General features: G+C 51.3%; 1 protein-coding gene across 18 annotated transcripts in view; it reads left to right on the top strand.

The window, feature by feature from the left end:
- Positions 1 to 27,941, top strand: part of PITPNM2 (phosphatidylinositol transfer protein membrane associated 2) — a 167,984-nt gene that overhangs the window by 119,474 nt on the left and 20,569 nt on the right. For 17 of the 18 annotated variants that reach the window (XM_063712283.1, XM_054528390.2, XM_054528388.2 and 14 more), the window contains 5 exons: positions 17,991 to 18,205; positions 19,283 to 19,404; positions 21,944 to 22,171; positions 26,442 to 26,750; positions 27,491 to 27,586. In XM_063712283.1, coding sequence (XP_063568353.1) covers positions 17,991 to 18,205; positions 19,283 to 19,404; positions 21,944 to 22,171; positions 26,442 to 26,750; positions 27,491 to 27,586 — 970 coding nt within the window. The remainder of the gene's footprint in view (positions 1 to 17,990; positions 18,206 to 19,282; positions 19,405 to 21,943; positions 22,172 to 26,441; positions 26,751 to 27,490; positions 27,587 to 27,941) is intronic. The other variant, XM_063712284.1, reaches the window with a different exon arrangement.

Genomic DNA, 27,941 nt, shown 5'->3' with positions numbered 1-27,941 from the left:
CCATAGGTTCCTGCTAGAGCTACTGACTGGGAAGTTTCCCATGCACTTAAGGCCCCTGCTGGCCAGCCCCGCCCCAGCTGGGTCTTAGACAGGTGGATGCATTGCTGGGTTCTGGCCTCCACAGCCCCCAGTCCAAGCTCCAACAAAATGAGCTCCAAGATATTGCCAGGCCCATAGGTTGTGTGCCCTCTGAGGGGCAAAACGCTGGCCCGCCTACTGTCTGCATGGATGGGGCTCAGGCTGTCAGTTCTCTATAGCATTTGGAAGAAATTCTTTTGGGACTAGGGGCTTTGGGCTTACTTGGTTGGGTGTTGTCTTGTTTTGCTTTTATTGAGGTGAAATTCACAAAACATTAACAACCATTTTTAAGTGAACAATTCAGTGGCATTTAGTATACTGACAGTATTGTGCAACCACCAACTTTAGTTCCAAAATACTTTCATCACCCCAGAAAGAAACCCCATATCCATTAAACAGTCACTCCTCACTCCCGCTCCCCACTCCCTGACAATCACTAATGTACTACCTGTCTCCCTGGGTTTGCCTGTTCTGGACATCTCATATGCATGGAATCACTCACGGTGTTGCTCTTTGTGTCTGGCTTCTTTCACTCAGCGTCATGTTGTTGGGATTCATCCATGTCATAGCATGTGTCAGTGCCTCATTACGTTTTATGGCTGAATCATATTCCATTGTATGAACAGATCACATTTTGCTTATCCATTCATCCATTGATGGACATTTGGGTTGACATTAGCATACAAGTATCTGTTTTCTTTTTTTTTTTTTGAGATGGAGTCTCACTCTGTCGCCCAGGCTGGAGTGCAGTGGTGCCATCTCAGCTCACTGCAAGCTCCGCCTCCCGGGTTCACGCCATTCTCCTGCCTCAGCCTCCCGAGTAGCTGGGACTACAGGCGCGTGCCACCACCCCTGGCTAATTTTTTGTATTTTTAGTAGAGACGGGGTTTCACCATGTTAGCCAGGATGGTCTCGATCTCCTGACCTCGTGATCTGCCCGCCTCGGCCTCCCAAAGTGCTGGGATTACAGGCGTGAGCTACCGCGCCTGGCCTACAAGTATCTGTTTTCAATTCTTCCGATTCTACACCTAGGAAGGGAATTTCTGGGTCACATGGTGACGCTATGCTTGATGTCTGCAGGAACCACCAAACTGTTTTCCACGGTGGCTGCACCATTTTACATTCCTACTGAGAATGTATGAAGTTTCCAGTTTCTCCACATCCTCACCAGCACTTACTGTCCTCTTTTTTAATAAATGCTACCCTAGTGAGTATGTTTTGAAACAGAAGAATCCCCAGGTTATCTCAAGGGTCCTTCTGCCCATCTTTCAGACCAGCCTGCATGCTCTGTCCTTCTTGGAGGCTTTTCTGATCTCCACGGGCAGCATGAGTGATTTCTTTCCCTGAATCCTCGCAGTTTCCTGTCAGTCCTACGCCTGGGCACCTAGTGCCTTCCACCTCTTTGTGGGTGTCTGTCTGCTTCCTGCCAGACAGTGAGTGTCTCAGGGCAGGGTTTAGGTCTGTGGATCTGTTTTCCCAGTTTCTGGCTCATATCCTCTTTAGTGCACATGGGCTGCTCCTCCCTCCCTCACCCATGGCTCTAGTGCACACACACACACACATCATATGCACATGCAAGCACAGCCACATATGCATACAGGTATGTACACAAATACATGCAGACACACGCACACACCTACACAGACACGTGCATGCACACACATGTGCACATGTGTACATGCACCTACACAGACACACACACACACACACACACCACAAGACCCAAGGGGGTAGTGCTCCTCTTGGTTGCTTTTTCTGTTTTTTTTTGAGACGAAGTCTCACTCTGTTCCCCAGGCTGAAGTGCAGTGGTGTAATCTCAGCTCACTGCAACCTTTGCCTCTCGGGTTCAAGCGATTCTTCTGCCTCAGTCTCCCGAGTAGCTGGGATTACAGGCGCCCGCCTCCATGCCTGGCTAATTTTTGTATTTTTAGTAGAGATGGGGTTTCACCATGTTGGCCAGGCTGGTCTCAAACTCCTGACCTCAGGTGATCCGCCCACCTCGGCCTCCCAAAGTGCTGGCATTACAGGCGTGAGCCGTCGCACCCGGCCTTTCTCTTGGTTGCTCTTGATGCCAGCATAGCCCCTTTCTCTGAAATTGCATCCCCTTGTGGGGAAACCCCAGGCTCTGCCCAGGCACCCAAGAGCCATCTCCCAACCTTTCTGCGTGGCCCGCACTGGCAGGAAGGCTGAGGAGGGCTGAGTATCTGTGAGGTGAAGGCGTCTCAGCCAGTTGTAAGTGGAGGAGGTCATGACTTACGGATTTATACCCAGGGACCCAGGGTGGAAGCCTGCAAGCCTTGGCTAGGGAATGATCTGCCGCCAAGCAGCTGTGGAGCTGAGAGACATGGTCTGTTGGAAATAGTGTCGACTTTTGGGGCCAAAATAACCCTAGTTTGTGTTTCAGCTCTGCCCTTGGTGAGCTGGCAGTTGGGCCTCTCCACACCACAGTTTCTTTGTTTGTTTGTTTTGAGATGGAGTCTTGCTTTGTCACCCAGGCTGGAGTGTGGTGGCCACCTCCTGGGTTCAAGCGATTCTCCTGCCTCAGCCTCTTGAGTAGCTGGGATTACAGGCATGTGCCACCACCCCCGGCTAATTTTTGTATTTTTAGTACAGATGGGCTTTCGCCATGTTGGCCAGGCTGGTCTTGAACTCCTGACCTCTGGTGATCCACCCACGGTCTCCCAAAGTGCTGGGATTACAGGCATGAGCCACCACGCACGGCCGGTTTCTTTATCTGTAACCTAAGCTAGGCTCTCAGAGAGCATAGTTTCCCATTTTACATATGGGGAAATTGAGGCCCACAGAGCCAGGGTTGGAGCTCAGATCTCCGGGCTCCTAGGTGGCCTCTTTGGGACCCTTAGTAGGCCAAGGGAGGCTGCTGCCAATCTCAGAGGTGAGGGTACCCTGGCAGGCGGAGAGGACCAGGAGGTGCCGGTATCTAGATTGGGGAGGAGGCAGCATTGGGAGGGATCTCCCCCCTCAACCCCAGCCTGTGCTGTGGCTCCCAGGCCTGAGGGCAGAGCAGGTGGGCAGGAGGGGAGAGGTTCAGGCCACCCCGACTTGGAGACCCGAGGCACTACCTGTGCCCTTCCTGTCACCAAGACCACTACTGTCAGCCCGATTTCCATCTTGAGAGCTCTTGCCCCTCCCGCAGGGCTGGTGTGAATGCCCCTCTTCCAGGCAGCTTCCTCTGACCCTCTGGGTCCTGACAGCACTCATTCTTCCCAGCCCCACCTGCCCGTCTGTCCCCGCTCTGGCCTTTTTCTAACTTGCGGTTCCTGGGGTTCTTGTCACCGTGGGGTGATGGACTCAAAAGTGTGAACGTACGTCAGAATCACCAGCTACTCCTTTACATGTGTACAGCTTATTGTATGTCAGTCATACCTCAGTAACACTGCTAAAAAGTGAGTTAAAGTCACCTGACTTTCCTGTGCCCTTCCTGTGCCGAGGGCTGAGTTGCAGAGGAGGATGAAAGTGCTTCCCGTTCTCTGGGAAGATAGATTTCACATATGTTTCAGCACAGGCTCAAGAGCACAGTCTGCACTGGCCTCCCAAGATGGATAGGCCTTCAAGAAGGCTGCTGTGTTTTTGTGGAAAGAATAAGAAGACCTTAGTTCATCATTTCCCACTTGTGCCGCTTGCCGGCCAGTGGCAGCTAGGAATAGGCCTTCCTCTCTGCGAGCTGCCCCGCTGGAAGGTTGTGAAAAAGATGGGCTGGGCTCGCGCGTCAAAGTGCCTGGCACCCTGCTGGAGCAGCACTCAATATACACCGTGTTAAAGGTGAGAAAACAAAATTGTCTGCCTGCCTGGGAGAGGGCCGTCCGTCCGAGGTGTTCAGCAAATGTGTGCCGCCGAGGGAGTGGCCGGAGGTGGCCTGGCCAGGACCCTGGGAGCGGCTACTTTCAGGGGTTTCTTGGTCTTGATCTTTCTTTGCATCCTCCCCTAACTCCTTCGTCAGCCCCTGGGGAGCCAGGCCTGTCTCTGCTGTCCAACTGCTGCCGTCTCTGAAAACAGTACCGCAGCACTGTTTAGGGGAATGGTAAGCAGGGACGAGGGGGTGGCTGCTCATGTGGCAGAGATCAGAGTGATTTGAGAAGATCTTGCTCCTAAGTGGCATGACTGCGTAGCTGTGCCAGGAGAGGCCTACCCCCCTTGGACGCCATCGCTGGTGGGGAGCCAGAGGTCAGCTTGGGGAGGACTGGCTGCCCTTGGTGATGCCAGCTTTGAAGTTTCTGGTGACAGTTGGAACTAGAATCCATTCTTCATTCGACCAATCTTTACCTAGCATCTATTTCACGAAAACACCAAAGTGCTATACAGGGGGTCCCGTCTGGGTCCCAGTGGCTCTGCCACTGACTGCAGCCCTCACACCCCTCCACAGCCGACTGAATCAGTGTCCAGCAAGTGATCAGAACCTGCTTTAATCCTCACGATAACCTGCACAGTTGGTGGTACTCATCCCCACTCATCCCCATCCCCAGATGACAGCTTGAGGCTCAGAGATATCAAGGAACTTGCCCAAGGGTGCATAGCTGGCCTGATGTTACCAGTCTGCCCAGAGATGTGGTGGGCTGCCTTTTTCACATTGCTTTTAGTGGAGCACTTTGAGGTCTCCTAGTCCACCCCTTCTCTGAAGTTGGAGGTTACATGCTCTCCACCCTGTCTGACTCTGAAGCCAGTGCTCTCCCTTTCACAGCTCTGCCTTCCAGTGCTCAGATACTCAGAACTACACATAGCACAGGGTCACCTGTGGGTAGCAAGGCCAGGGGTGCTGGAGTCAGCATGAAGAGTCACCATACACTGGGGAAAGTGCTGGTGACTGAAGACGTATGTGGCCAAGGGCTGGGTGGGAGGTGGTGAGGACTCCACCTGCCCCACCGAGAGATGAGGGACAGGTGGGGGGCCATCAGGGTGGTGCACTTGTTTCTCCAACAGGCAGGCTGAAGCTCACTCACAGGAGGCCATTGTGGGCACTCACCCCACTGGTGACCAGTGTCCCCCCCAGAATCTGCATCCACCTGCTATCTCAGAATGTGACCTTATTTTGAAATAGGGCCTCTGAAGATGTAATTTCTTAAGGATCTTGAAATGAGATCATTCTGGATTTAGAGAGGTCCCTGAATGAATGACTAGTGTCCCTATAAGAAAAGGAAAGGACCGAGACACAGGAAAGATGAAGCAGAGATTGGAGAGATTGGAGAGATGGGCCAAGGAGCACCAGGAGCGAGCAGCAGCTAGAAGAGACAGGAGGCATCTTCCCTGGAGCCCGCACAGGATGCTACTGGGTGAGTCTGCTGTCCTGGGAAAGGCGTGAAGTCTGCCTGAGTGGGCAGGGGCTTCTGCGCAGCCACCCAGCAAGGCCAAGGTGGAAGGGACCCTCTTGGCCCCTGTCCTGGCTCCATCCTCAGCTGCTGGCAGGTGGGTCACCAGGCCTCTGCCCAAAGAGACTCCTGCAGGGAGCTCTGGACCCCCTGTCTTATACACCTTCTCACCGAGCCTGCCAGCATCCCAGGTATCTTATTTCCTGGTGCTGCCATAACAAAGAACCACAAACTGCATAGCTTGAAACAATAGACATTTATTCTTTCACAGTTCTGGAGGCCAGAAACCAGAGAGGCAGGTGTCCGCAGGGCTGCACTTCCTCCAAAGTTTCTACGGGTAGACCCTTCCTTGTCTCTTCCAGCTTCTGGTGGCTCCAAGCATACCTTAGTTTGTGGCCACGTCACTCCAATTACATCGGCAAAGATCCTATTTCCAAATAAGGTCACATTCCAAGGGCCTGGTGGGGACATTCCACCCATTACACCAGGGCGTGGGCAGATAGGTAGTCCTGTCTCCACTTAGAGTTTGGAAATTGACACCAGAGAGAAGTGACTTGTCCAGGAGGAGAGGGAGTTGGTCACAGAGTTGGGACTAGAATTCATTTATTTGTTCAATAAGAATTTACGGAGCACCTATCTTATGCTGAGGTCTTTTCCTTGAGGCACCTTGGTGCTATGGGCTGAGCAGGCTCTGGAATGACACAGGTCTGAATTCAAGGCCTGGCTCTGCCATTTAGTAACTGTGTGACCTTGGAGAAGTTTGCGCCTCTCATAGCCTCGATCATCTCATCTGTGACTTGGGGGTAATAGTGCTAATACACCTTTCCTAAGGGGATGTTGCAGTAACTAAAGGAGAATGTACATGCAAAGCACTTAGCATAGCCACAGATAAATGATGCTACTGGAAGAGGTGGGAGCTTAGAGCATCCAGGAAGAGCTTGCTGTTTTCACTACAAATCTGGTCCACATAGGCCGGGTGCGGTGGCTCACACCTGTAATCCCAGCACTTTGGGAAGCCGAGGCGGGTGGATCACCTGAGGTTGGGAGTTCGAGACCAGCCTGACCAACATGATGAAACCCCATCTCTACTAAAAATACAAAATTAGCCAGGTGTGGTGGCTCATGCCTGTAATCCCAGCTACTCAGGAGGCTGAGGCAGGGAATCGCTTGAACCGGGAGGCAGAGGTCGCGGTGAGCCAAGATCACACCATTGCACTCCAGCCTGGGCAAGAAGAGCGAAACTTTGTCTCAAAAAAAAAAAAAAAAAAAAAAATCTGGTCCATATTCCAGGAGCTCTTTTAAAGAGGGAGAGACGGCACATGCCTGCCCTGACCTCACCTATGGCCTCACCCAGAGTCTTCTCTATTTTTTGTTTTGGAAGGGGACTCAGTCGCTCTGGGCCATGGAGATATAGCACATTTTTTGTGCCTTAGAGAGGCCTGTGGCTGTGTATGCATGTGCATCTGTGTGCCTAGGTGTATGCACGCACACATACACACCTGCTGTTCAGGAAGCTGACCGAGGATGCCCTTGGTTAGCCTGTCATGTCACCATGGAAACAGATGCTCGGCTTAAAGTCGCCACTGCCTCAAACATGAGGTTTCCTGCATAAGCAGAAAACTGAGCTTTTGGACACGGGGAGGGACATTCGTGGCAGAGAGATGCTTAGAGGTGACCCATCTCTGTCTCACAGCGCCAGCGAGGCCCCTTCCTGCTTGCCACATTTGATTTTTTTGATCTTAGTAAGTACAAAAGGCAGGATTGGTTTCTGTTTGTTTTGTTTTGTAACAGCTTTATTGAGATATAAGTCACACACCACATGTGACTCATCCATTTAAAGTGCACAGTTCAGTGCTTTTTAGCCTGTTCAGAGTTGTACAACTGTCACCAGAATCAACTTTAGAACACTTCTATTACCCCAAAAAAGAAATCACTATTTTCACCCCAGCCCCAGGCAACCAATAATGTGCTTTCTGTCTCTATAGATTCCACTATTCTGGGTATTTTATATAAATGGAATCATACAATATGTGTCCTTTTGTGTCTGGCTTCTTTCACTCAGCATAATATTTCCAGGGTTCATCCCTGTTGTATCGTGTGCCAGTGCTCTGTTACTTTTTATGGCCAAATAATATTCCATTCCATGGTAGACCACAGTTTGTTTCCCCATTCATCTGTTGGTGGACATTTGGGTTGTTTCCACTTTTTGGCTACAGTGAATAATGCTTCCATAAATATTCATGTATAAGTTTTTATGCGGACATATGTTTTCCTTTTCTTGGATATTTACCTAGAGTGGAATTGCTGGGTCATATGGTAACTCTATGTTTAACTTTTTGAGGAACCGCCAAACTGTTTGCCACAGCAGCTGCACCATTTTACGTTCCCACCATCAATGTACGAGGGTTCCATTGCTCCACACCCTGAACAACACTTGCTGCTGTGTCTTTTTAACCGCCCCAGTGAGTGTGAAGTGGTATCTCATTATGGTTTTGATTTGCATTTCCCTAATGACAAATGATGTTGAGCATCTTTTCATTTGTTCATTGACCATTTGTATAATCTTTTTGTAGAAATGTCTGTTCAAGTTCTTTGCCTTTATTATTCTTACTATTTTTTTAGAGATGGGGTCTTGCTATGTCGCTCAGGCTGACCTTGAACTCCTGGGCTCCGGCCATCCTGCCAACTTCACCTCTGGAGTAGCTGGGTCTACAGGTGTGCAACACCATGCCCAGCTCCTTTGCCAGTTTTTGAATGGGATTGTTGTTTCTTTGTTGTTGCATTGGAGGAGTTCTGTGTATATTTTGGATACAAGTTACTATAAGATATATTGTTTATAAAAATTCTCTCCCATTTTGTACGTTGTTTTTTCACTTTTTAGTGTCCTTTGAAGCACAAAAGTTGTTAATTTTGATGAGGTCCAGTTTATCTGTCTTTTCTTTTGTTGCTTGTGCTTTTGGTGTCATGGCTCCAAAACCATTGCCTAATTCAAGGTCATAGGACTTATGCCTACGTTTTCTCCTAAGAGTTTTATAGTTTGAGCCCTTACATTTAGGAGAACGTGTTTTTAATGAGCTGTTGGCAGCAGCCAGTGAGAAGGTGGCGTCCTCTTGGGAGTCTGTGGACTTGTGCATTGCCCAAGAGTCCCACCAGAATCCCTCTTGCCTCCCCAGCTACCTCTAGCCCTCCAGCTGTGTGGCGCAAACATGTTGCTTCCAGTCCCTGGCCCTCAGTTTCCCCATGTATACCACAAGTAGGTCATCTTAAGGATGTCTTTGTAAGTGTCCTCTTGGTTTCATTCTTTGCCTTCTCTAGAGATGGCTCTGGTCATGTGCACTTTCTGCTCCACCCAGAAGAGCCCTGAATCCATGGGCCTTGGCTCCTGCACGCACACACATGCCACATGTGTGTGCACGCATGCACGCCTGCACACTGACATCCTGAGTGGCAGCTTCAGTGAGCCCAGCACAGGGAGCACAGCCCTCAGTCCCCTGAGCCATACACCAAGTCTAGGAAACACATTTCTACCCTGGGATCAGGCTTTTTGGCAGCAAGGGCCACTCCTAGCTGTCCCCTCCCTCCAGTGAGCTGGCCCCAGCCCAGCCTGTGCTTCGAACTGCCTACCTCATTCAGCTGTGCAATAAATTTCATGTCAGGACTAATGGGCAGGAGAAGCTGCTGGCCCAGTCAGGAGACAGAGTCATGTCCCAGGCAGGGAGCTGGGAGAACAAGCAGAGCAGAGCCTGCCTTGTTTGGTCCCAGCAGGGCTCTGGGGAGGGAGGCTTGGGTGGAGGGCCCTGGGGGAAGAGGCAGGGCACATCAGATCCCTGAGTGTAGATGTGGTATCTGGCCGGTGCCCTTCCTTCAGGAACAGACCTCCCCTTCCTGTCAATTCCTGCCAGACCAGCCACCCACCATGCCTGGCGCCTATTAGGTAGGGGTTGGGGGGTCTGATGCACATGCAGGTTTCTGCAGTTTAATGCAATCTGTGGCTTCTTCTCTGTCTCTGCACTACCACAGTCACTCATGGCCTGGGAGACTTGGCTGCAGTACTCTGTGCCTCAGTTTCTTCACTTGTGGAGTGGGGAGCATGATCCCACAACATCTCAGGGCTCTGAAGTGCAGAGGAGAACAGGCGGGTGCAAAGGCAAGTTGTAAACTGAGACAGGGTCAGGAGATCTCCTGCTTGGGGCTCTCATTCATGCTCTTTGCCTCCCTTGGTAGCCTCTTTTTCCGGGAAGCCCTCTCTCCCTGCCTGCATTGGCTCCTGATAATGACAGTTGAGCAGTTGTGGCCACTATCCGAGTCTCAGCCCTAGTGTGCACCAGGAGTGCTGGTGTCTGATGCTCTGCGGGTCTTCCGAGCGGTCTTGGTGCCTATAGCTATGAAAAGGGCCTTCCTCCGCAGCCGCATCCTGCTCAGAGGCACAGCTGAGACCCAGCTGCACTCCTCTGCCCTGTCCTTGTAGCCCAAGTGCTGACATCAATGGCTGATCCAGGACCAGAAAAAGGCCGAGCAGAGAGCCGTGCTGCCCGGCCCCTCCTCACCGCCTTTCCCCGCACCTCTTGGCTGTACCGGGAGCCTCTGAGCACCGGAAATGAAGGGTTTTCCAGGCCTGGCTCTTCACTCCATCCTTCAGGGGAACTTTGAAGCCATGGAGACATCTGGCTTTGGAGCCAGGACAATTCCCCTGCCACTCTCCTTGCTGGGATAAAGCCAGGGCGTGGCATCCTGGGATGGTGTTCCCTGCTGCTGAGCATGCACACATCCTGAGCTCATCCTGTGTACGTCAGCTACACATGCTTGCATCTAATTTTCTCAACAACCTAGCCAGTACTATTGCTTCTCCTCCTCTTACAGATGGGGAGATGATGACATATAGAGGTTAACTTATCAGAGACCACACAGAAAGAAAGAAAAAGAGGAGGGTTTGCACCCAGACATTTGAACCACAGAAACGATGCTCTAAGCCCGCATGTTCTGCCACCTCCCTGAGAGGGAGCCCCTCTTGGACCCTGATAGCTGAAGGTAAACTCCATGCCCCACATCCTCAGGGAAGGGCAGCTTGCTGTTCAAGGGGAATGGTCATGGTCTTCACCTGACACCGCAATGGGGCTTGATTTAGAAACTGTGATTCCCAGGCTGAGCACAGAGGCTTACTCCTGTAATCCCGGCATTTTGAGAGACCACGGCACTCTACAAAAAAATTAAAAATTAGCTGGGTGTGGTGGGGTGCACGCCTGTAGTCCCAGCTACTCTAGAGTCTGAGACAGAAGGATGGCTTGAGCCTGGGGGGCCAAGGCTGCTGTGAGCCATGATAATGCCATTGTACTTCAGCCTGGGGGACAGAGTGAGACCCTATCTCATAAATAAATAAACTGAAATTCTCAGCAGATGGGTCCTCAGTAAAGAGGGCTGGGGCCCCTGGGGCCCAGATGGTAAAGATGTGGCTGCCTTTTGCCTGGACCTTGTGGCCTTTACCCAGTTTGAGCACAGGACAGGTTTGGGCACAGGGTGAGGAGCAGATCTCAGCCCATGGGCAGGGTGGGTGGCTGCGCAGGGGCATGGGGCCTCTATCCCACCATGGTGGGCAGGAAAAGGCTGAGTCACTGGTCTGTAGAGTGTACCTGGGCTCACTAATCACTTTTTTTTTTTTTTTGAGATGGAATTTCGCTCTTGTCGCCTAGGCTGGAGTGCAATGGCGCGATCTCAGCTCACTGCAACCTCTGCCTCCTGGGTTCAAGGATTCTCCTGCCTCAGCCTTCCAAGTAGCTGGGATTAGTGGCCCCCACCACCACACCTGGCTATTTTTTTTTTCATTATTGTTTTTAGTAGAGACAGGGTTTTGCCATGTTGGCCAGGCTAGTCTCAAACTCCTGACCTCAGGTGATCTGCCTGCCTCAGCCTCCCAAAGTGCTGGGATTACAGGCATGAACCACTGTGCCTGGCCCGCTGACCACTTTCAACTGCAGCCTGGCCTCTCCCTTCTCTCCTTTGCCCTCAGCTACTAAGATTTCATGTTCATAAAGCCGCTAAGTACCTGGCCTACCTGCTGAGCACAGAGGCATCTCCTGCTGCTCCCGGAGCTGGGGGCCTCACCTCCTATCTAAACCCAGGGAAGAACACCCCTGTGGGCAGCTGCCCATGCCAGGGGATCTCCCATTCTCCATACACGTACCAGGACGTTCTTCCTGGGACCCAGATTAGATTGTGCTTCTCTCCTGCTTAAACCCTTTCCTTCCCTTAGCATCAAAACTGTGCTCCTTTTATGGCCGGGCACGGTGGCTCACTCCTGTAATCCCAGCACTTTGGGAGGCGGAGGCGGGCAGATCACTTGAGGTCAGGAGTGTGAGACCAGCCTGGCCAACATGGTGAAACCCCATCTCTACTAAAAATACAAAAATTAGCTGGGTGTGGTGGCACGTGACTGTAACCCCAGCTATTCGGGAGGCTGAGGTGGGAGAATCACTTGAACCTGGGAGGCGGAGGTTGCAGTGAGCCGAGATCATGCCATAGCACTCCAGCCTGGGTGACAGAGCCAGACTCTGTCTCATCTGTCTCAAAACAAACAAACAAACAAAAAACTTTTGTGATCTGGCTTCTGCCTAGCTCCCAGGCCCTTCCCTGCCACATCCTGCCTCGCAGCCTACACCCAGGCAACTGAGTCCACACATTTCTAGGGCTCCCTCCAGACACACGCCTTTAGCTCTGTCACCTGCCTCCCTACCCAGCATATCTGTCCTGTCCACCCCTGCCTGGTGAGTGCCTCCCTACCTCCCAGCTCCCCTGCAGGTCACTTTCCCTGAGAGGCGGAGTGAAGGCCTCCCCTCATGTCTTCTAATCCCTCATCACATGATAGTTGTTCTCTTTGGGGTGTGTCTTCCACATACTCCAAGTCTGGAGCAGGGATGATTCTTCCTGAAGCAGACCAGCCTGGACAATGACATCTTTCTTCTACTTTCTGTGAACTCCTCTGGGTGAGGGCTGCACAGGCCCTCCACTGGGTGGGGGATTTTGCTATCTGGGGTTATTTCAGCTTTAACTATTTGGCTGGTGGGGCTTATGGCTTTCCTGGAGGGAGAGAGGAATGCTTGCTCATTCTCAGAGACCCTGCTGCCTAGCAAGAGTCAGCTCATAGTGGTGTGCCGGAGCTGTGTCAGGGAGATGGCTCTGAGTGGCAGGGCCCTCATCGGCCTGGTGTTCTAAAGGTGGAGTGCTCTGAGCAGCCTGCAGACTTTTCTTTCCCAGTTTCATTCCTAATTCTTTTTCACTTTTTATTCAAGTGTTGTATATATACAGAAAAGTTTATGATTCATAAGTGTCTACCCTGATGGTCTTGCAAAAAGTGAATATGCCTGTGTAACCAGCACCAGGCCAAGCAACAGAACATTCTTCAGCAAACCCCTCAGGCCCCCTTGACCCACGGGATTTTGAAATAACTTGACAGCTACTTGAGCTATAATTCATACACCATATAATTCACCCACTTAAAGTGTACAGTTCAAAGGTTCTCAGTATATTCACAGAGTTGTGCAACCATCACCACTACCTAATTCCAGAGCACTTTCATCACCTCAAGAGAAACCTGTACCAGCCAGGCACGGTGGCTCATTCCTGTAATCCCAGCACTTTGGGAGGCCGAGGCAGGTGGATCACTTGGGGTCAAGAGTTTGAGATCAGCCTGGCCAACATGGCGAAACCCTTTCTCTACTAATAATATAAAAATTAACCAAGCTTGGTGGCACATGCCTGTAATCCCAGCTACTTGGGCAGCTGAGGCAGGAGAATCACTTGAGCCTGGGAGGCAGAGGTTGCAGTGAGCTGAGATCTGGCCACTGCACTCCAGCCTGGGAGACAGAGTCAGATTCTGTCTCAAAAAAAAAAAAAAAAAAAAAAAAAAAGAAAGGAAAGGAAAAAAAGAAAAGAAAAAGAAAAAGAAACCTGTACCAGCCTGTAATGCCAAAGCTTTGGGAGGTTGAGACAAGAGAATTACTTGAGGCCAAGAGTTTGAGACAAGCCTGGGCAACATAGTGAGACTCCATTCTCTACAAAAGAAATTTTTTAATTAGCCGAGCATGTCTGGGCATGGTGGCTCACGCCTGTAATCCCAGAACTTTGGGAGGCTGAGGCAGGCGGATCACTTGGGGTCAGGAGTTTGAGACCAGCCTGGCCAACATGGCAAAACGCTGTCTTTACTAATAATACAAAAAGTAGTCAGGCATGGTGGTACACACCTGTAATCCCAGCTGCTTGGGAGGCTGAGGCAGGAGAACTGGTTGAGCCTGGGAGGCAAAGGTTGCAGTGAGCCTAGATTGCGCCACTGCACTCCAACCTGTGAGACAGAATGAGACTCTGTCTCAAAAAAAGAAAAAAAAAAAAGGAAAAGAAAAGAAATTAAAAATTATTAAATTATTTTAAAAAATTAACCAGATGTGGTGGAATGGTCCTGTAGTCTCAGCTACTCAGGTGTTTGAGGTGAGAGGATCACTAGAGCCCTAGAGTTAGAGGTTACAACAAGCTGTGATCATGCCAGTGCCCTCCAGCCTGGGTGACAGAGCAAGAGGAAAGAGAGAAAGAGAGAGAGAGAGAGAGAGAAGAGAGGGAGGGAGGGAGGAAGGAAGGAAGGAAGGAAGGAAAAGCGAGAGAAAGGGAAGAAAGAAAAGAAAATGAAGGAAAGGAAAGAAGGAGGGAGGGAGGAAGGGATGGATGGAGGGAGGGATGGCCCTGCGCCCATTAGCATCACTCTTCATTTCCCCCATGTTCCCCAGCAGCAGGCCACCACTAATTCACTTTCTGTCTCTATATATTTTCCTTTTCTGTACTTTCCATGTAAATGGAATCACAGGATATGTGGTCTTTTGCGTCTGGCTTGTTTCACTTAATAGAATCTTTTCAAGGTTCATCCATGTTGTGGTATGTAGCATTACTTCATTCCTATTTGTGACTGAATAATAGTCTATTATTGTATGGATAGACCACATTTTATTCATTCATCTGTTGATGGACGTTTGAGTTGTTTACAGCTTTTGACTATTGTGAATAATACTGCAATGAACACTGGTATACAGGTTTTTCTGTGAATACATGGCAGCAGCTGGTAGGGCTGGAGTCGTCTGAAGGCTTGGTGTACAAGTATCTGTTCAAGTCCCTGTTTTCAGTTATTTTGGGTGCATACCCAGAAGTGGAATTGCTGGTCATATGGTAATGCTATGTTTAACTTTTTGAGAAAGTGCTAAAATTTTTTTTTTTTTTTTTTGAGACGGAGTCTCACTGTCACCCAGGCTAGAGTGCAGTGGCACAATCTCGGCTCACTGCGACCTCTGCCTCCTGGGTTCAAGCAATTCTCCTGCCTCAGCCTCCCAAATAGCTGGGATTACAGGCATGTGCCACCACACACGACTAATTTTTGTATTTTTTTAGTAGAGACGGTGTTTCACCATGTTGGCCAGACTGGTGTTGAACTCCTGACTTCAAGTGATCCACCTGCCTCAGCCTCCCAAAGTGCTGGGATTACAGGAGTGAGCCACCATGCCTGCCCTGCTAAACTCTTATCTTTTCTTTTTTTTCTTTTTTTTTTTGAGATGGAGTCTCACTCTATCGCCCAGGCTGGAGTGCAGTGGCGCAATCTCAGCTTACTGCAACCTCCGCCTTCATGGTTCAAGTGATTCTGCTGCCTCAGCCTCCTGAGTAGCTGGGACTACAGGCACACACCACCATGCCCGGCTAATTTTTGTATTTTTTTAGTAGAGACGGGGTTTCACCATGCTGGCCAGGCTGGTCTCGAACTCCTGACTTCATGATCCAGCCACCTCAGCCTCCCAAAGTGCTAGGCTTACAGGCGTGAGCTACTGCACCTGGCCTACTAAACTATTTTCAACAGTTTTACATTCCCACCATTTTATATTCCCACCAATAGGGTTCCAGTTTCTCCACATGCCAACCAGCATTGATTCTTTTTTCCAGGTTTTTTTTTTTGAATACTAGCCACCTTAATGGGTGTGAGGTGCTATCTCATTGTGTTTTTTGTTTGTTTTTGAGACGGAGTCTTAGGCCGAGGCGAGCAGATCATGAGGTCAAGAGGTCAAGACCATCCTGGCCAACATGGTAAAACCCCATCTCTACTAAAAATACAAAAAATTAGCTGGATGTGGTGGCGGGCACCTATAGTCCCAGCTATTCGGGAGGCTGAGGCAGGAGAACCGCTTGAACCCAGGAGGTGGAGATTGCAGTGAGCCAAGATCATGCCACTGCACTCCAGCCTGGTGACAGAGCAAGACTCCATATCAAAAACAAAAAAAGAGAGACAGAATCTTGCTCTGTCACCCAGGCTGGACTGCAGTGGCGCGATCTTGGCTCACTGCAACCTCTGCCTCCTGGGTTCAATAATTCTTCTACCTCAGCCTCCTGAGTAGCTGGGATTACAGGTGTGCACCACCACGCCCCAGCTACTTTTTGTATTTTCAGTAGAGATGGAGTTTTACCATGTTGGCCAGGCTGGTCTCTAACTCCTGGCCTCAAGTGATCTGCCTGCCTTGGCCTCCCAGATTGCTGGGATTACAGGCATAAGCCACTACACTCGGCCCTCATTGTGGTTTTGATTTGCATTTTCCTAATGAATAGTGATGTTGAACATCTTTTCATGTGCTTATTGGCCATTCGTATATCTTCTTTGGAGAAATGGCTATTCAAGTCCTTTGCTCATGTTTGAATTGTGTTGTTTGTTTTGTTGTTGAGTTGTAGGAGTTCTTTATATATTCTGGATACAAGTCCCTTATCAGATACATGGTATGCAAATGTCTTCTCCCATTTGGCGGGTTGTCTTTTCCTCTCTTCATAGTGCTCTTTGATACACTAAGGTTTTTAATTTCAATTAAGACCAGTTCATCTATTTTTTCTTTTGTTGCTTGTGCTTTTGGTGTCATATTTAAGAAAGCATTGCCAAATCCAAGGTCATAAAGATGACCTTGTTTGCCCCAGTTTTCTTCTGTTTTATCATTTTGTGATTTTATTTCTTTTTTTAACTACTATTTCTCAAGCATCTTATAGTTTTATAGTTTTAGTTCTTATTTGTAAATCTTTGATTCATTTCGAGTTTTTGTATCTGCTGTGAGATAGGGTCCAGCTTCATTCTTTTACATGTTGTTATTCAATTGTCCCATCACCATTTTTTAAAGACTATTATTTCCACATTGGATGGTCTTGGCACCCTTCTCAAAAATTAATTGATCATAGATATATGGTTTATTTCTAGACTGTCAATTATATTCTGTCTATCTGTCTGTCTGTCTGTTGATCTATTTGTCTATCCTATGCCAGTGCTACACTTTTTCGATTACTGTAGTTTTGTAGTAAGGTTTGATATAGGGAAGTGTGAGTCCTCCAACTTGGTTTCGTTTTGTTTTCAAGATTGTTTTGGCTCTTCGGGGTCTTCTGTAATTCCATATGAATTTTAGGATCAGCTGTTCCATTTCTACAAATAAGGCTGCTGGGATTTTGATAAAGATCGCATTATATCTGTAGGTTGTTTGGGGCAGTGTCGCCATCTTAACGATATTAAATCTTCCAATCCATCAACATGGGATGCCTTTCCATTTATTTAGGACTTTAATTTCTTTCAGCAACATTTTGTAGTTTTAAGTGCACAGGTCTTTCACCTCTTTGGTTGAATATATTCCTAGGTATTTATTCTTTCGGAGGCTATTATAAATGGAATTGTTTCTTAATTTTCTTTGACATTGTTCATTTCTATGTGTCATTTTGTATTCTGCAACTTTGTTGAATTTATTTATTAGGTCTAACAGGCCTTGGTGGAGATTGTTTAGCATTTTCCATATATAAGATTATGGCATCAGGAAATTGAAATAGTTTTACTTCTGTCTTTCCAATTTGGATGCCTCTTATTCTTTTTGTTTGTTTTGTTTTGCTTGTTTTTTGAGACAGAGTCTCACTTTGTCACCAAGGTTGGAGTGCAGAGGTGTGATCTCAGCTCACTGCAACCTCTGCCTCCCGGGTTCAAGCGATTCTCCTGTCTCAGCCTTTGAGTAGCTGGGGCTACAGGCATGTGCCACATGCCTGGCTAATTTTTCTATTTTTAGTAGAGACAAGGTTTCACCATGTTGCCCAGGCTGGTCTCAAACTCCTGACCTCAAGTGATCTGCCCACCTCAGCCTCCCAAAGTGCTGGGATTATAGGCGTGAGCCAATGTGCCCAGTTGCCTCTTATTATTTCTTTTTTTTGTCTAATTGCTCTAGCTAGAACTTCTAGCACAATATTGAGGAGAAGCAAGTAAGTGGGCATCCTTGTCTTGTTCCTGATCTTGGGAATGCTTTTAGTCCTGGGACAGTGGGAGTCAGAATATAGAACTTGTGTGTACAGCACTAGGTCTGGGAGAGGGAGTCTGTGGCCCCTTCAGCCTCTTGCACAAGCCCTGGCATATAGATTTGGGGGTCTGGAAGTGACACAGGAGGAGCCAGCCTCGTTGACCAAAGCCCCTCCTCCCTTTCCACACCCCTGGGCCCAGTCTCCTGTGCCCCTTCCCTCCTGAAGAGTGCTCTGGCCCCACACACATTGCAGGTGCTTTTGTCCCCACAGAAGAAGAGCCGTAACGAGACATATGGCGAAGGCAGCGGCGTGGAGATCCTGGAGAACCGGCCGTATACAGATGGCCCAGGCGGCTCTGGGCAGTACACACACAAGGTGTATCATGTGGGCATGCACATTCCCAGCTGGTTCCGCTCCATCCTGCCCAAGGCAGCCCTGCGGGTGGTGGAGGAATCTTGGAATGCCTACCCCTACACCCGAACCAGGTGCGCCTGCTTTGGCCTCCATGTGTCTCCCACCTCCACATGCCATCTGGCGGGAAGCAATCTTGTGGCATAGATCCACGGGATGGAATCAACAACCCAGAACCCCAGGGAACCCAGGCTTTGTTCCATACAGGTGCCCCGAAGGTCACCCAGGGCAGGCACAGGCAAGAGAGGGAAGGATACACCCCTAGATGCCTCCTGACTGCCCACGTGTGGAGGCCATGAAGGCGTGAGTCAAGCGAGGGCTGTTGGAGACTCCTTTGCCATCCCAGAAGATGCAGGGAATATAAACCCACTTCAGGCTCCCTAAGAAGGCTGAGACAGCCTGCTGGAAAGAAACTGAGGGTAGAAAAGATGACCCAGAGGTCCCTTCCAACTCTGAGACCTTCAGCTGCTGTAACAGTGTTGTCCCACATCCCGTGCTGAGCAGGGCTGTCCTTGGGATCCCCTGGCAGAGGGTTCTTCACTCTGTGCCCTGCAGTATGTAGCTCATCACTGCTGAGTTGAATAGATGGGGGCTGGTCCCACCAGCTGCCTGCTGCTGAGCAGGTGGGGTCCCCACAAATCTCCTGGGGCTCCCTTCCCCACACTGGTGGGCACCCAGAGCTTGCTGAGGGATCCACGGAGCTTGTTCCTCTTCCCAGTAGTACTTTCCCCTCTAAGCTCATTTCCAGCCTAGAGAGAGGCTATTCCCCCATTGTCAGAGCTGGCTTCTTGGGAACTAGAGGTGGCATGCCCCATGGAGCACCCCAGCTTCCTCCTGCTTGGCAGTATGCTGCCATAGCTGTGCCTGTCTTCCTGCCATGCTGTGGACATTGGACATGGGGCTTCTAGAAGCCACTGAGGATACACTGTCTTCTGCTCCCCCTAAATCCTTCCCTGCCCCCATCCTGGCTGTTCTTGGGACAAAGTGGCGATCCAAGAGGTGGACAGGGCAGGCAAGTCGCGGCTACCCTCCACCCTCCTTCCATGCCCAATCACCAGCTCCACTTCTACCCAGTGGGTCAACAGGCCCTGGCCAGCCACACTGGGCCTCTCCAAGGACAGGTCCTGATGGGTGCTTTCCTTCCCGCACAGGTTCACCTGCCCTTTCGTGGAGAAATTCTCCATCGACATTGAAACCTTTTATAAAACTGATGCTGGAGAAAACCCCGACGTGTTCAACCTCTCTCCTGTGGAAAAGAACCAGCTGACAATCGGTAACCAGGAAGGGCAGAGCCCCACAGGGCTGTACTCTGGGTTTCCTACCCACAGGCCCCTCTTGTCCTGCCCCTTTTCCCCACACCTGGTAGACTCCAGACCTGGCCCTGTCCTGGGCAGGCAGGTCAGAGTTGGAGCAAGCATGGGGCCCATGGGGGAGGCAGGACAGGCCTCCTCAGCCCCATTCTCCTGATACATACACCAAGTCCAAGTGCCTTTTCCACCCAGAGCCGCTTCCCTCCATCCCTTTGAGGGATCCCTACTCCCCAGAAGTACATATGTGCTCGGGCATCCATCTCTAGCTGACAGCCATGCACAAGTGCCCCCGGCACATAATGGGGTCTATGTCCTCTTGATGGTGGGTGCCCTACCCACCACCTCCAGACGACGTGAAACAGTGACATGCAGGAGATGGGCCCCATTTGTTAAATCTTCATTTTCAAGAGAAGCCAGCGATAAGGATGTTCATGAGAAATCTCCCAATACTAAATGTTAGCAACCAATTAAAAATCTTTGTAAATAAATGTATGCCAGTCAAACAAAACACATATGTGGGCCAGTGCAGCTCAGCAGCCACCCTCCTGCAGCCTCTGGGTACAAGGCCCAAGTCACCGTGGAGGCATCTCAGGCAGGGCATGCCGGGTTGGGGGTGGGTGTCCATGCCCCAGGAGCTGCTCCAGGCCCAACCCCCACCTCTGCTGGGATTTCCTGGGTCTGCGTAACAAAGCATCATAGCATGAGTGGCTTGCACAACACGCAGTTATTCTCTTGGGGCTCTGGAGGCCAGAAGTCTGAGATCACAGGGTGGTGGGTTCTTCCTCCTGGGGAAGACTCTGTTCAGGCCCCTTCAGTGTCTGTGCTTGCCGGCAGTCCTTGGTGCTCCTTGACTTGTAGAAGCATCCCTCCAATTTCTGCCTCATTCGTCACATGGTCACTCCCCTCTGTGTCTGTCTGCCTCTTTGTCTCCTCTTCTTATAAGAACACCAGTCATACTGGATTAGGGCCCACCTTAATGGCCTTACTTTTAACTTGATTACCTCTTTGAAAACCTTATCTCTAGATAAGATCACATTCTGAGGCACTGGGTTCAGTACTTCAGCGTAGGAATTGGGGTTGGAGTGTACATACCTCTTCCCATAGCAGGCAGCCCTGACACTGCCAGAGCTCGGCAGGCTCCCTCCGAGGCCAGCTGCCATGGGTCCTAAGTCTCTGTGACATTTCCTGTGCAGGGTCTTTGCCGGCCCACATGGGCAGGGCATATGGTCTGCTCCGGGAAGAGCGCTCATCCCTCCTGGCATTCTGTGTTCCTCAGACTTGCTCCTGACCCTGCTGGTTTTGGTGGAGCTGATATCTGTGTCTGCAGTCTGCAGCCTGGATACAGAGGGGCCCACACATTGGACAAAATGAGGCAGCCAAGGGCCTGGCTAGAGCAGAACCAACCATAAAAAAGGATTCTGTGAGCCACAGCCCTTTACTGGGGCTCTTTCTCACCCAGTGAGTGCCCCAGTTCTGTCCAAAACACATGTGCCTCGGGAGTGAGCACACAGGAGGGCTCTGAGATGCCCCTGTGGAGGGGAAGCCTGTGATCATAAGTGGCCTGGCCTACATCCTGCCCAGAGCCATCACCCCTCTTCTTGTCACCCTCACCAGGTCCTGTCAGCCCCTAGCCCTGTTTTCTGCACTCCTACCTCTGTGGCATCTGCCCCTGCTCTCAGGCCCAGCCCGGAGCAAGCTTGGCCAGACACCCCCTGTAGGCCTCTTCAGACATCTCTTCCGGTCTCTGTCCAGGAAGGCTTTTCCAACAGGCCAGCCTGCCTGCATCCCTCTCAGCCTGAGATCTATACCTGGGTCCACTTGGCTCTCAGGGCACTGTCCGGGCTCCTAGCTTGGAGAGGAATGGCCCGCATGTCCAGGGCATCCCCATTGCTCTGTGACTGCTGCCATCCTTCTCCCCACGCAGACACCCTGGTGGTTCCTTCCCCAGAACCCCCCACCTCTTGTTCAAGGGCCGGTGCTGCTGGGACATTCTTGACCTCTTGATTCCACCCCTCTGGCTGAAACACCATCTTTGTGGGAAGCTTTTCCTAGCCTTCTCTTCTGTTCCTCCCACCCCGTATTCTTCATGGAAATTCATCTCCCCAGTGTTTCCTCATTGCCTTATTTATCTGCTTTGCCAAGAGGTAGCGTGCACTCAGAACATGGGTTTTGCTGAAATGACTTGAAAAGGCAACAAGGGGCCAGGCGCGTTGGCTCATACCTCTCTCAGCACTTTGAGAGGCTGAGGTGGGAGGAGTGCTTGAGCCTGGGCAACATAGCAAGACCCCTATCTGAATGAATGAATGCACCAAGGAAACTGCAGGCCCCACTGTCAGGGATTTTGAGGTCAGAGCTGCCCAGAACATGATCCTCACTCCCAGGGTCCCTCTGGCAGGGCAAGGCCCAGAGTCCTGGGAGGATTTGGGGGTGGAAGAACATGGAGAGATGTGGGTGGGGGTTGAGGTCAGGGCAGAAGTGGCCACTCTAAGGGTTTCCCCACAGACTTCATCGACATTGTCAAAGACCCTGTGCCCCACAACGAGTATAAGACAGAAGAGGACCCCAAGCTGTTCCAGTCAACCAAGACCCAGCGGGGGCCCCTGTCCGAGAACTGGATCGAGGAGTACAAGAAGCAGGTCTTCCCCATCATGTGCGCATACAAGCTCTGCAAGGTGGAGTTCCGCTACTGGGGCATGCAGTCCAAGATCGAGAGGTTCATCCACGACACCGGTGAGCACACCCATGCCGGGTAGGCAGTGGCCGGGCTACCCAACCCCTCTGTCTCCTGTCACCTGCCTGTCTGCCTCCTCTCTTTGCATGTCTGCTTGGGAGTCTGCGTTTCTGTTTTGTTCTGGGAAGGTGACACCAAAGCCCATGTCCAGCTTCCCCACTACCCCCCAACCATGGGTTATCTTGAACATCCATGAATACTTACTGAGCACCTGCAGAGACAAGCAGTGTGTGTTGTTGGATGAAGAAGCCCTAGGCAGTGCCCCCAGACATTCCTGACCTGGTTTGCATTTGATAAAGAGTAGCCCACATTCCACAGGTCTGAGTAGCCCCTGGGGACAGGTTTCCTGCTGCTCATCTGGGCCTCTGGGCTCCCAGGCCTTTGTTTCCTCTACTCTAGGAGGCCCAGAACCCAGGGCCACAGCTCAGCCTTCCTCATTGGGCTGGAAGCTCCCAGGAGCAGGGTGTCTCAGACATCATAGTGGCCTTCACACCCACACCAGCCTAGCCAGAGTAGGTGCCCATGGAACAGGTAGACAGCAGATGGCCTGGGGGTCCTGGTGCAGTGAGTGCCATTTCCTCACCTAGAGCCCTAAACCCCCCTCTGCCGAGGTCATAGCATGACGTCATTCCAAGAGCTGGTTGCAGTCCCTGAGGCCCATGACCCAAAAGGCACCCCAGCCAGACACCTTGTGATGCCAGGAGCAAGGGTGACTTTATTTAAGATTGAACAGAGCCACACTGTTGACAGTATATATCACGCTTGTCACGTAGGCTTATGATAACCCATGAGGGTAGGCATTGTCACTCCACTATGCAGGAGGAAGCAGAGACCCAACACTGGGGCTGAACTAGATCTGCCCCCCATCCCAGCCACACTTGTCCTGAATTAACATCCTCCTGTTCTTAGCATCCGTAAGGGAGGTGTCTCACTAGACAGCCATGTTCAGTGTTGGGGCTGTGACCCCAAGGGAAGGGTGGATGTGTACCCGAAAGGGTTGGGGTCCGAGGACGCGGTCTTCCACTTGGAGAAGCGGAGACGTGGACAGGGCCTTGGCGGGTGTATTGGTGTCACCACCTCCATCCCCAGGGCAGAACACTCAGACACATTGTCCACCATTCTTTTTCCAGAAGGGCTGTTGCGGTGTCAATCAGCAGCTGGGAGAGGTGGCAGGAAGAGAAGGAAGCTGTCCCATCCATTGAGAGGGATGCATTCCCGCAATCCATCTCTCTAACCCCATGGGAGCTTAGATTGGCCCAAACCTGCCTCTCTCCATTACCCAGGGCTGACAGACTGGGACCTGCAACCCCAGTGCTGAAGTCCCAAAATGGGAATGGTGGTTCTCACTTCCCAGGGAATATGAGGAGTGGAGGAGCATGTGGGCAGGACTGGGAGGGGCTCCCCGATCCTGGGCAGGGCATCCCCCTACCACCCTTCTCGACCTCCAGGAACCTGAACACATCAGCGCTGGTGACTCGTCCCACCCTCTCCTCAAGGCTTCTCTAGGTTCAGCCCTGCACAGGACACCCAGCAGACCTACTAAGGCTGCAGCTCCTGGCACTCTGGCTCTGTGGGTCCACTTGGCCCTCCCCAGCCCTACCCAGCAGCTGAGATCCTGGCCAAGCTGCAGAGACTCCCCAGCTCCCTGAAAGTCAGTTCTCCCCTCAGAAAGCAGGAGCTTGTGGCTGGTGGGAAGAAAGAAGACAACTTTAGAGTCCAGGCCTGACTCCCACGTAGTGGCTCTATGGTCTCTCAGCCTCACTGAGCTTTGCTTTTCTCTTCTGTAAAATGGGTGTAATGACACCTATCCTATCGGACTGTTGTGGGCCGAGACCGTGGGTTCAGAACCGAAGATGGGGTGTGGCACATAGGTGGAGCTTGATGACAACTGTGAGTACTAGTCTTGTAATATCACGGGGATGATCTCGTGAACTCATGTGAGCTACGCTGGGCTTCTTGGGGGCCTTGAGGAGGCAACTCCTGGGGGTTGGGACAGCTCTCAGCTGTCCTCATTACTGCCTGGCCCCAGATGTAGTGCATGTCCAAGCCCTTCCGGTCACCCCAGGAGGAGGATTTCCCTATATAGGGTAGAGCAAGGGATGTGGCCCTTCCTGGCAGCCCTGTGAGGCCAGCAGACAGTCCCAGAAAAGGAAACCAAGGCTCTTCAGTGTGCCACACCTGAGGCCACCCCTGGGGCTTGGGCAGGGGACACAGGACTCCATCCCACAGAGAGGTTTTTAAGAATGGATGGGATTTAGAAAGGAAGGCTCAGCAAAGCCAGAGGTGGGAAGTGAGGAGGCAGGAAAAGAGGGTACACAGGAGACCAGCCTGGGAGCCTGGCCTGGCCCAACTGCTTGCAAAGCCGCTCAGCATGCTCTAGAGGAGGCAGGGGTACATGCCCTGAGATTGCTTCTCCCGGGTTTGTCTCCTGGAGAAATCCCCATGCCTGTTCTGGAATGTTCAGAGCACCAGGTTTGTGAAAGCAAAATGGAGAAACAATGTAAATTAGCCAAAGGCCCATTGGCAGGAAAAGGAATCAATGAAATGTGGCATTTCACACGCACACGGATGCCACACAGTCCCAGCTTGATGAGCCAAAGCCCCTACGCGCGCATCCATGGACAAAACTCACCCAGAGAAGCAAGTGGCAGAAAAATACAGCGTGACACATAGATGCGAAATTCAGCAACAGCCACACTGGCCTGATACCGTGTGCAGGAAAACACATCTGTGTGCTGAGACCAGAAGGCAAAGCGCATGACAAGCAAAATTCGGGGCCAACTGTCAGGGGCCGGGCGAGTGGAGGGCTCCCTGTTGCTGGTGATGGTGTGTTTCTTCGCCGGGGCTGTGGATGTGGATGTCTCATTGCTTTTTAATGTTTTTTAAACAGCTTTATTGAGGCATAATTTTAGATACCATATGATTCACTCATTGTAAGATAACAGTTTGGTAAGTTTTAGTATATTCACAGCTGGGCACAACTTCAGAGCATTCATCACCCCAGAAGGTCCTTTGTTCCCATTTCACTGTCATCACCATCCCACCCTGGCCCAAGGCAACCCCCAGTCTGCTTTTAGTCTTTATAATTCTATTATTATTGTTATTACTATTTTGAGACAGGGTCTTACTCTGTCACCCAGGCTGGAGTGCAGTGGCATGATCATGGCTCGCTGTAGCCTTAAACTCCTGGGCTCAAGCGATCCCCCCACCTCCACCTCCCAAGTAGCTGGGACCACAGACACACACCACCATGCCTGGCTAATTTTTTTTTCGTCTTTCTTGGTAGAGATGGGGGATCTCCCTGTGTTGCCCAGGCTGGTCTGAAGCTCCTGGCCTCAAGCCATCCTCTCACCTCAGCCTCCCAAAGTGCTGGGATTACAGATGTGAGCTACCATGCCTGGCCCTTTAATTGTTTTTTATACTTTAAAAGGTATATATTCTTTACTTTATTCTATATCTTAATTTATATGTATAATATATTCTTATATATCTCACGTACATAATATATTCTACTAAAAGCTTTTTTAAAAAAAAACAAAAGAAAAGGAGAACCAACCCAGTTTGAACTTGAACTTGATTTTCCATGGGAAATTTAACAGGAAAAATATAGCAGACACTGAGACAGGAGACTCTCAGGAAGTCCTATTCTACCTCCCCTGTGCAGGAATCTCCCAGAAAATTAACTGTGTGTCTTATTTCTTGATCTCCTTAGAGACAGGGTCCCACTCTGTCACCCAGGGTGGAGTGCAGTGGCACAATCATAGCTCACTGCAGGCTTAAACCCCTGGGCTCAAGTGATCCTCCCACCTCGGCCTCTAGAGTAGCTGGGACTACAAGCGCACACCAGCATGCCCGGCTAATTTCTTTTTAATTTTTTTTTTATAGAGACAGGGTCTTGTTTCGTTGCCCAGGCTGATATCAAACCCTTGGACTCAAGCTGTCCTCCCACTTAATCCTCCCAAAGTGTTGGGATTACAGGCATGAGCCACTGCGCCCTTCCAACTGTGGCTTCTGACCGGACACATTGCCTTGGGAGGCCCCTCCACTCTAATTATAGAACCACTATGAGCTTGTGAGACTATCTGTGAGCCAGTCCCCTTATTTTACAAATGGGGAAACTGAGGCACAAACAGGCAGTGACTTTAGTTTGACCTGCAACATGGGTGCAGCCTCCCAAAGCCCCTGTCTGGGCCCCACACCTCCATGCAGGCTCCTGCGCTGACCTCCCTCCCCTCGTCTCTCTCCCTCTCCGATCCCCGTGGGGCACAGGACTACGGAGGGTGATGGTGCGGGCTCACCGGCAGGCCTGGTGCTGGCAGGACGAGTGGTATGGGCTGAGCATGGAGAACATCCGGGAGCTGGAGAAGGAGGCGCAGCTCATGCTTTCCCGCAAGATGGCCCAGTTCAACGAGGATGGTGAGGAGGCCACCGAGCTCGTCAAGCACGAAGCCGCCTCGGACCAGGCCTCTGGGGAGCCCCCGGAGCCCAGCAGCAGCAACGGGGAGCCGCTAGTGGGGCGCGGCCTCAAGAAACAGTGGTCCACATCCTCCAAGTCGTCTCGGTCGTCCAAGCGGGGAGGTGAGCCCCTGCGCCACCTGCCACCCACACTCAAGGTCCCTCCCTGCAAGGCAGCCCCACACACTGCTGGATCACTGCACCTCCTCAGAGTTCTTTCCCATGGACATTGAGGCACCAAGCCCAGAGGGAGTCAGAGCCCTGGGCTAGTCCTCCCACACGGGGAAGCCTGGGCCCTGCCCCAGCAGGCTCCCCAACACTTCCCCTCCATGCCCAGGGAAGACAATGCTACCCATAGGAGCCAGTGGAGGTGGCTGGGCTGTGGAGGGGCCACCACTCCTGATGGGGACCCTAGGAGACTTCAGACCCTGAGATAAAGGATCAACCTAGGCATCCCGGGTGGAGCCAGCTTCTCCAGCAGGCAGGCCTGGCTCACTCATCTCCCGCCTGGGCCCTGCTGTGGCCAAATTTCAGGAGTTTGCTCTTGGTCACACTCAGGTCAGAGGCCCAGGAGTGGACCCAGGCCTGTCTGACCCCACGTCCTGGGCTTATGTCTGTCATGCTCTTCCCCACCCATGCTCCCCGGGACACGACTGCCTTGTGCCAGGCGGACAGGAGATGAGCCTAGGCCGCTCCCCACTCATTTACCCACTTCATTCTCTTCGGAACCTTCCTGGCTCCTGTGGCAGCCTCTGTGATGCCTGTCAGGCCTGTGGGTGGCCCTCCCTGCCTTCTGCCGGCTCAGGGCAGCCTCTGAGCCCTTCCTCTCCAGTTGGCGGTCATTCTGGGGTTTTGCCTTCCAGCGAGTCCTTCCCGCCACAGCATCTCAGAGTGGAGGATGCAGAGTATTGCCAGGGACTCGGATGAGAGCTCAGATGACGAGTTCTTCGATGCACACGGTAGGCAGGCAGCGCTCTGCAGTCCTTGGGGCCTTCCTGGGCGAGGTGGGGAAGGGTCTGAAAGGGCTTAGGGTATGGGTGTGGACTGATGCGGGTGTTGCCTGTTACTATTCTATATCCGGTCCCTACACCTGCGCTGTCCCAGGTGGACAGCCTGGTGTTTGGGGCAGTGCACAGAGGATGAGATGAAGTCATCTTGTTCCCTTGAGTCTGGGGTCTTAGGACCTGATATCAGGATGTGCTATGGGCCTGGAAGATGAGGACTGCGCTCTTGAAACCCCAAATAAGGATACGCCATCAGACTAGGGCTTTATTCCGTATGTGAATTTATTTCCATGGAAGCATAACTTCTTTT

This window comes from Pongo abelii, chromosome 10 (assembly GCF_028885655.2).
Source record: "Pongo abelii isolate AG06213 chromosome 10, NHGRI_mPonAbe1-v2.0_pri, whole genome shotgun sequence".
Taxonomy (NCBI): domain Eukaryota; kingdom Metazoa; phylum Chordata; class Mammalia; order Primates; family Hominidae; genus Pongo; species Pongo abelii.
The sequence above is the reverse complement of the archived record's forward strand: the minus strand, read 5'-3'. Positions and strand labels throughout refer to the sequence as shown.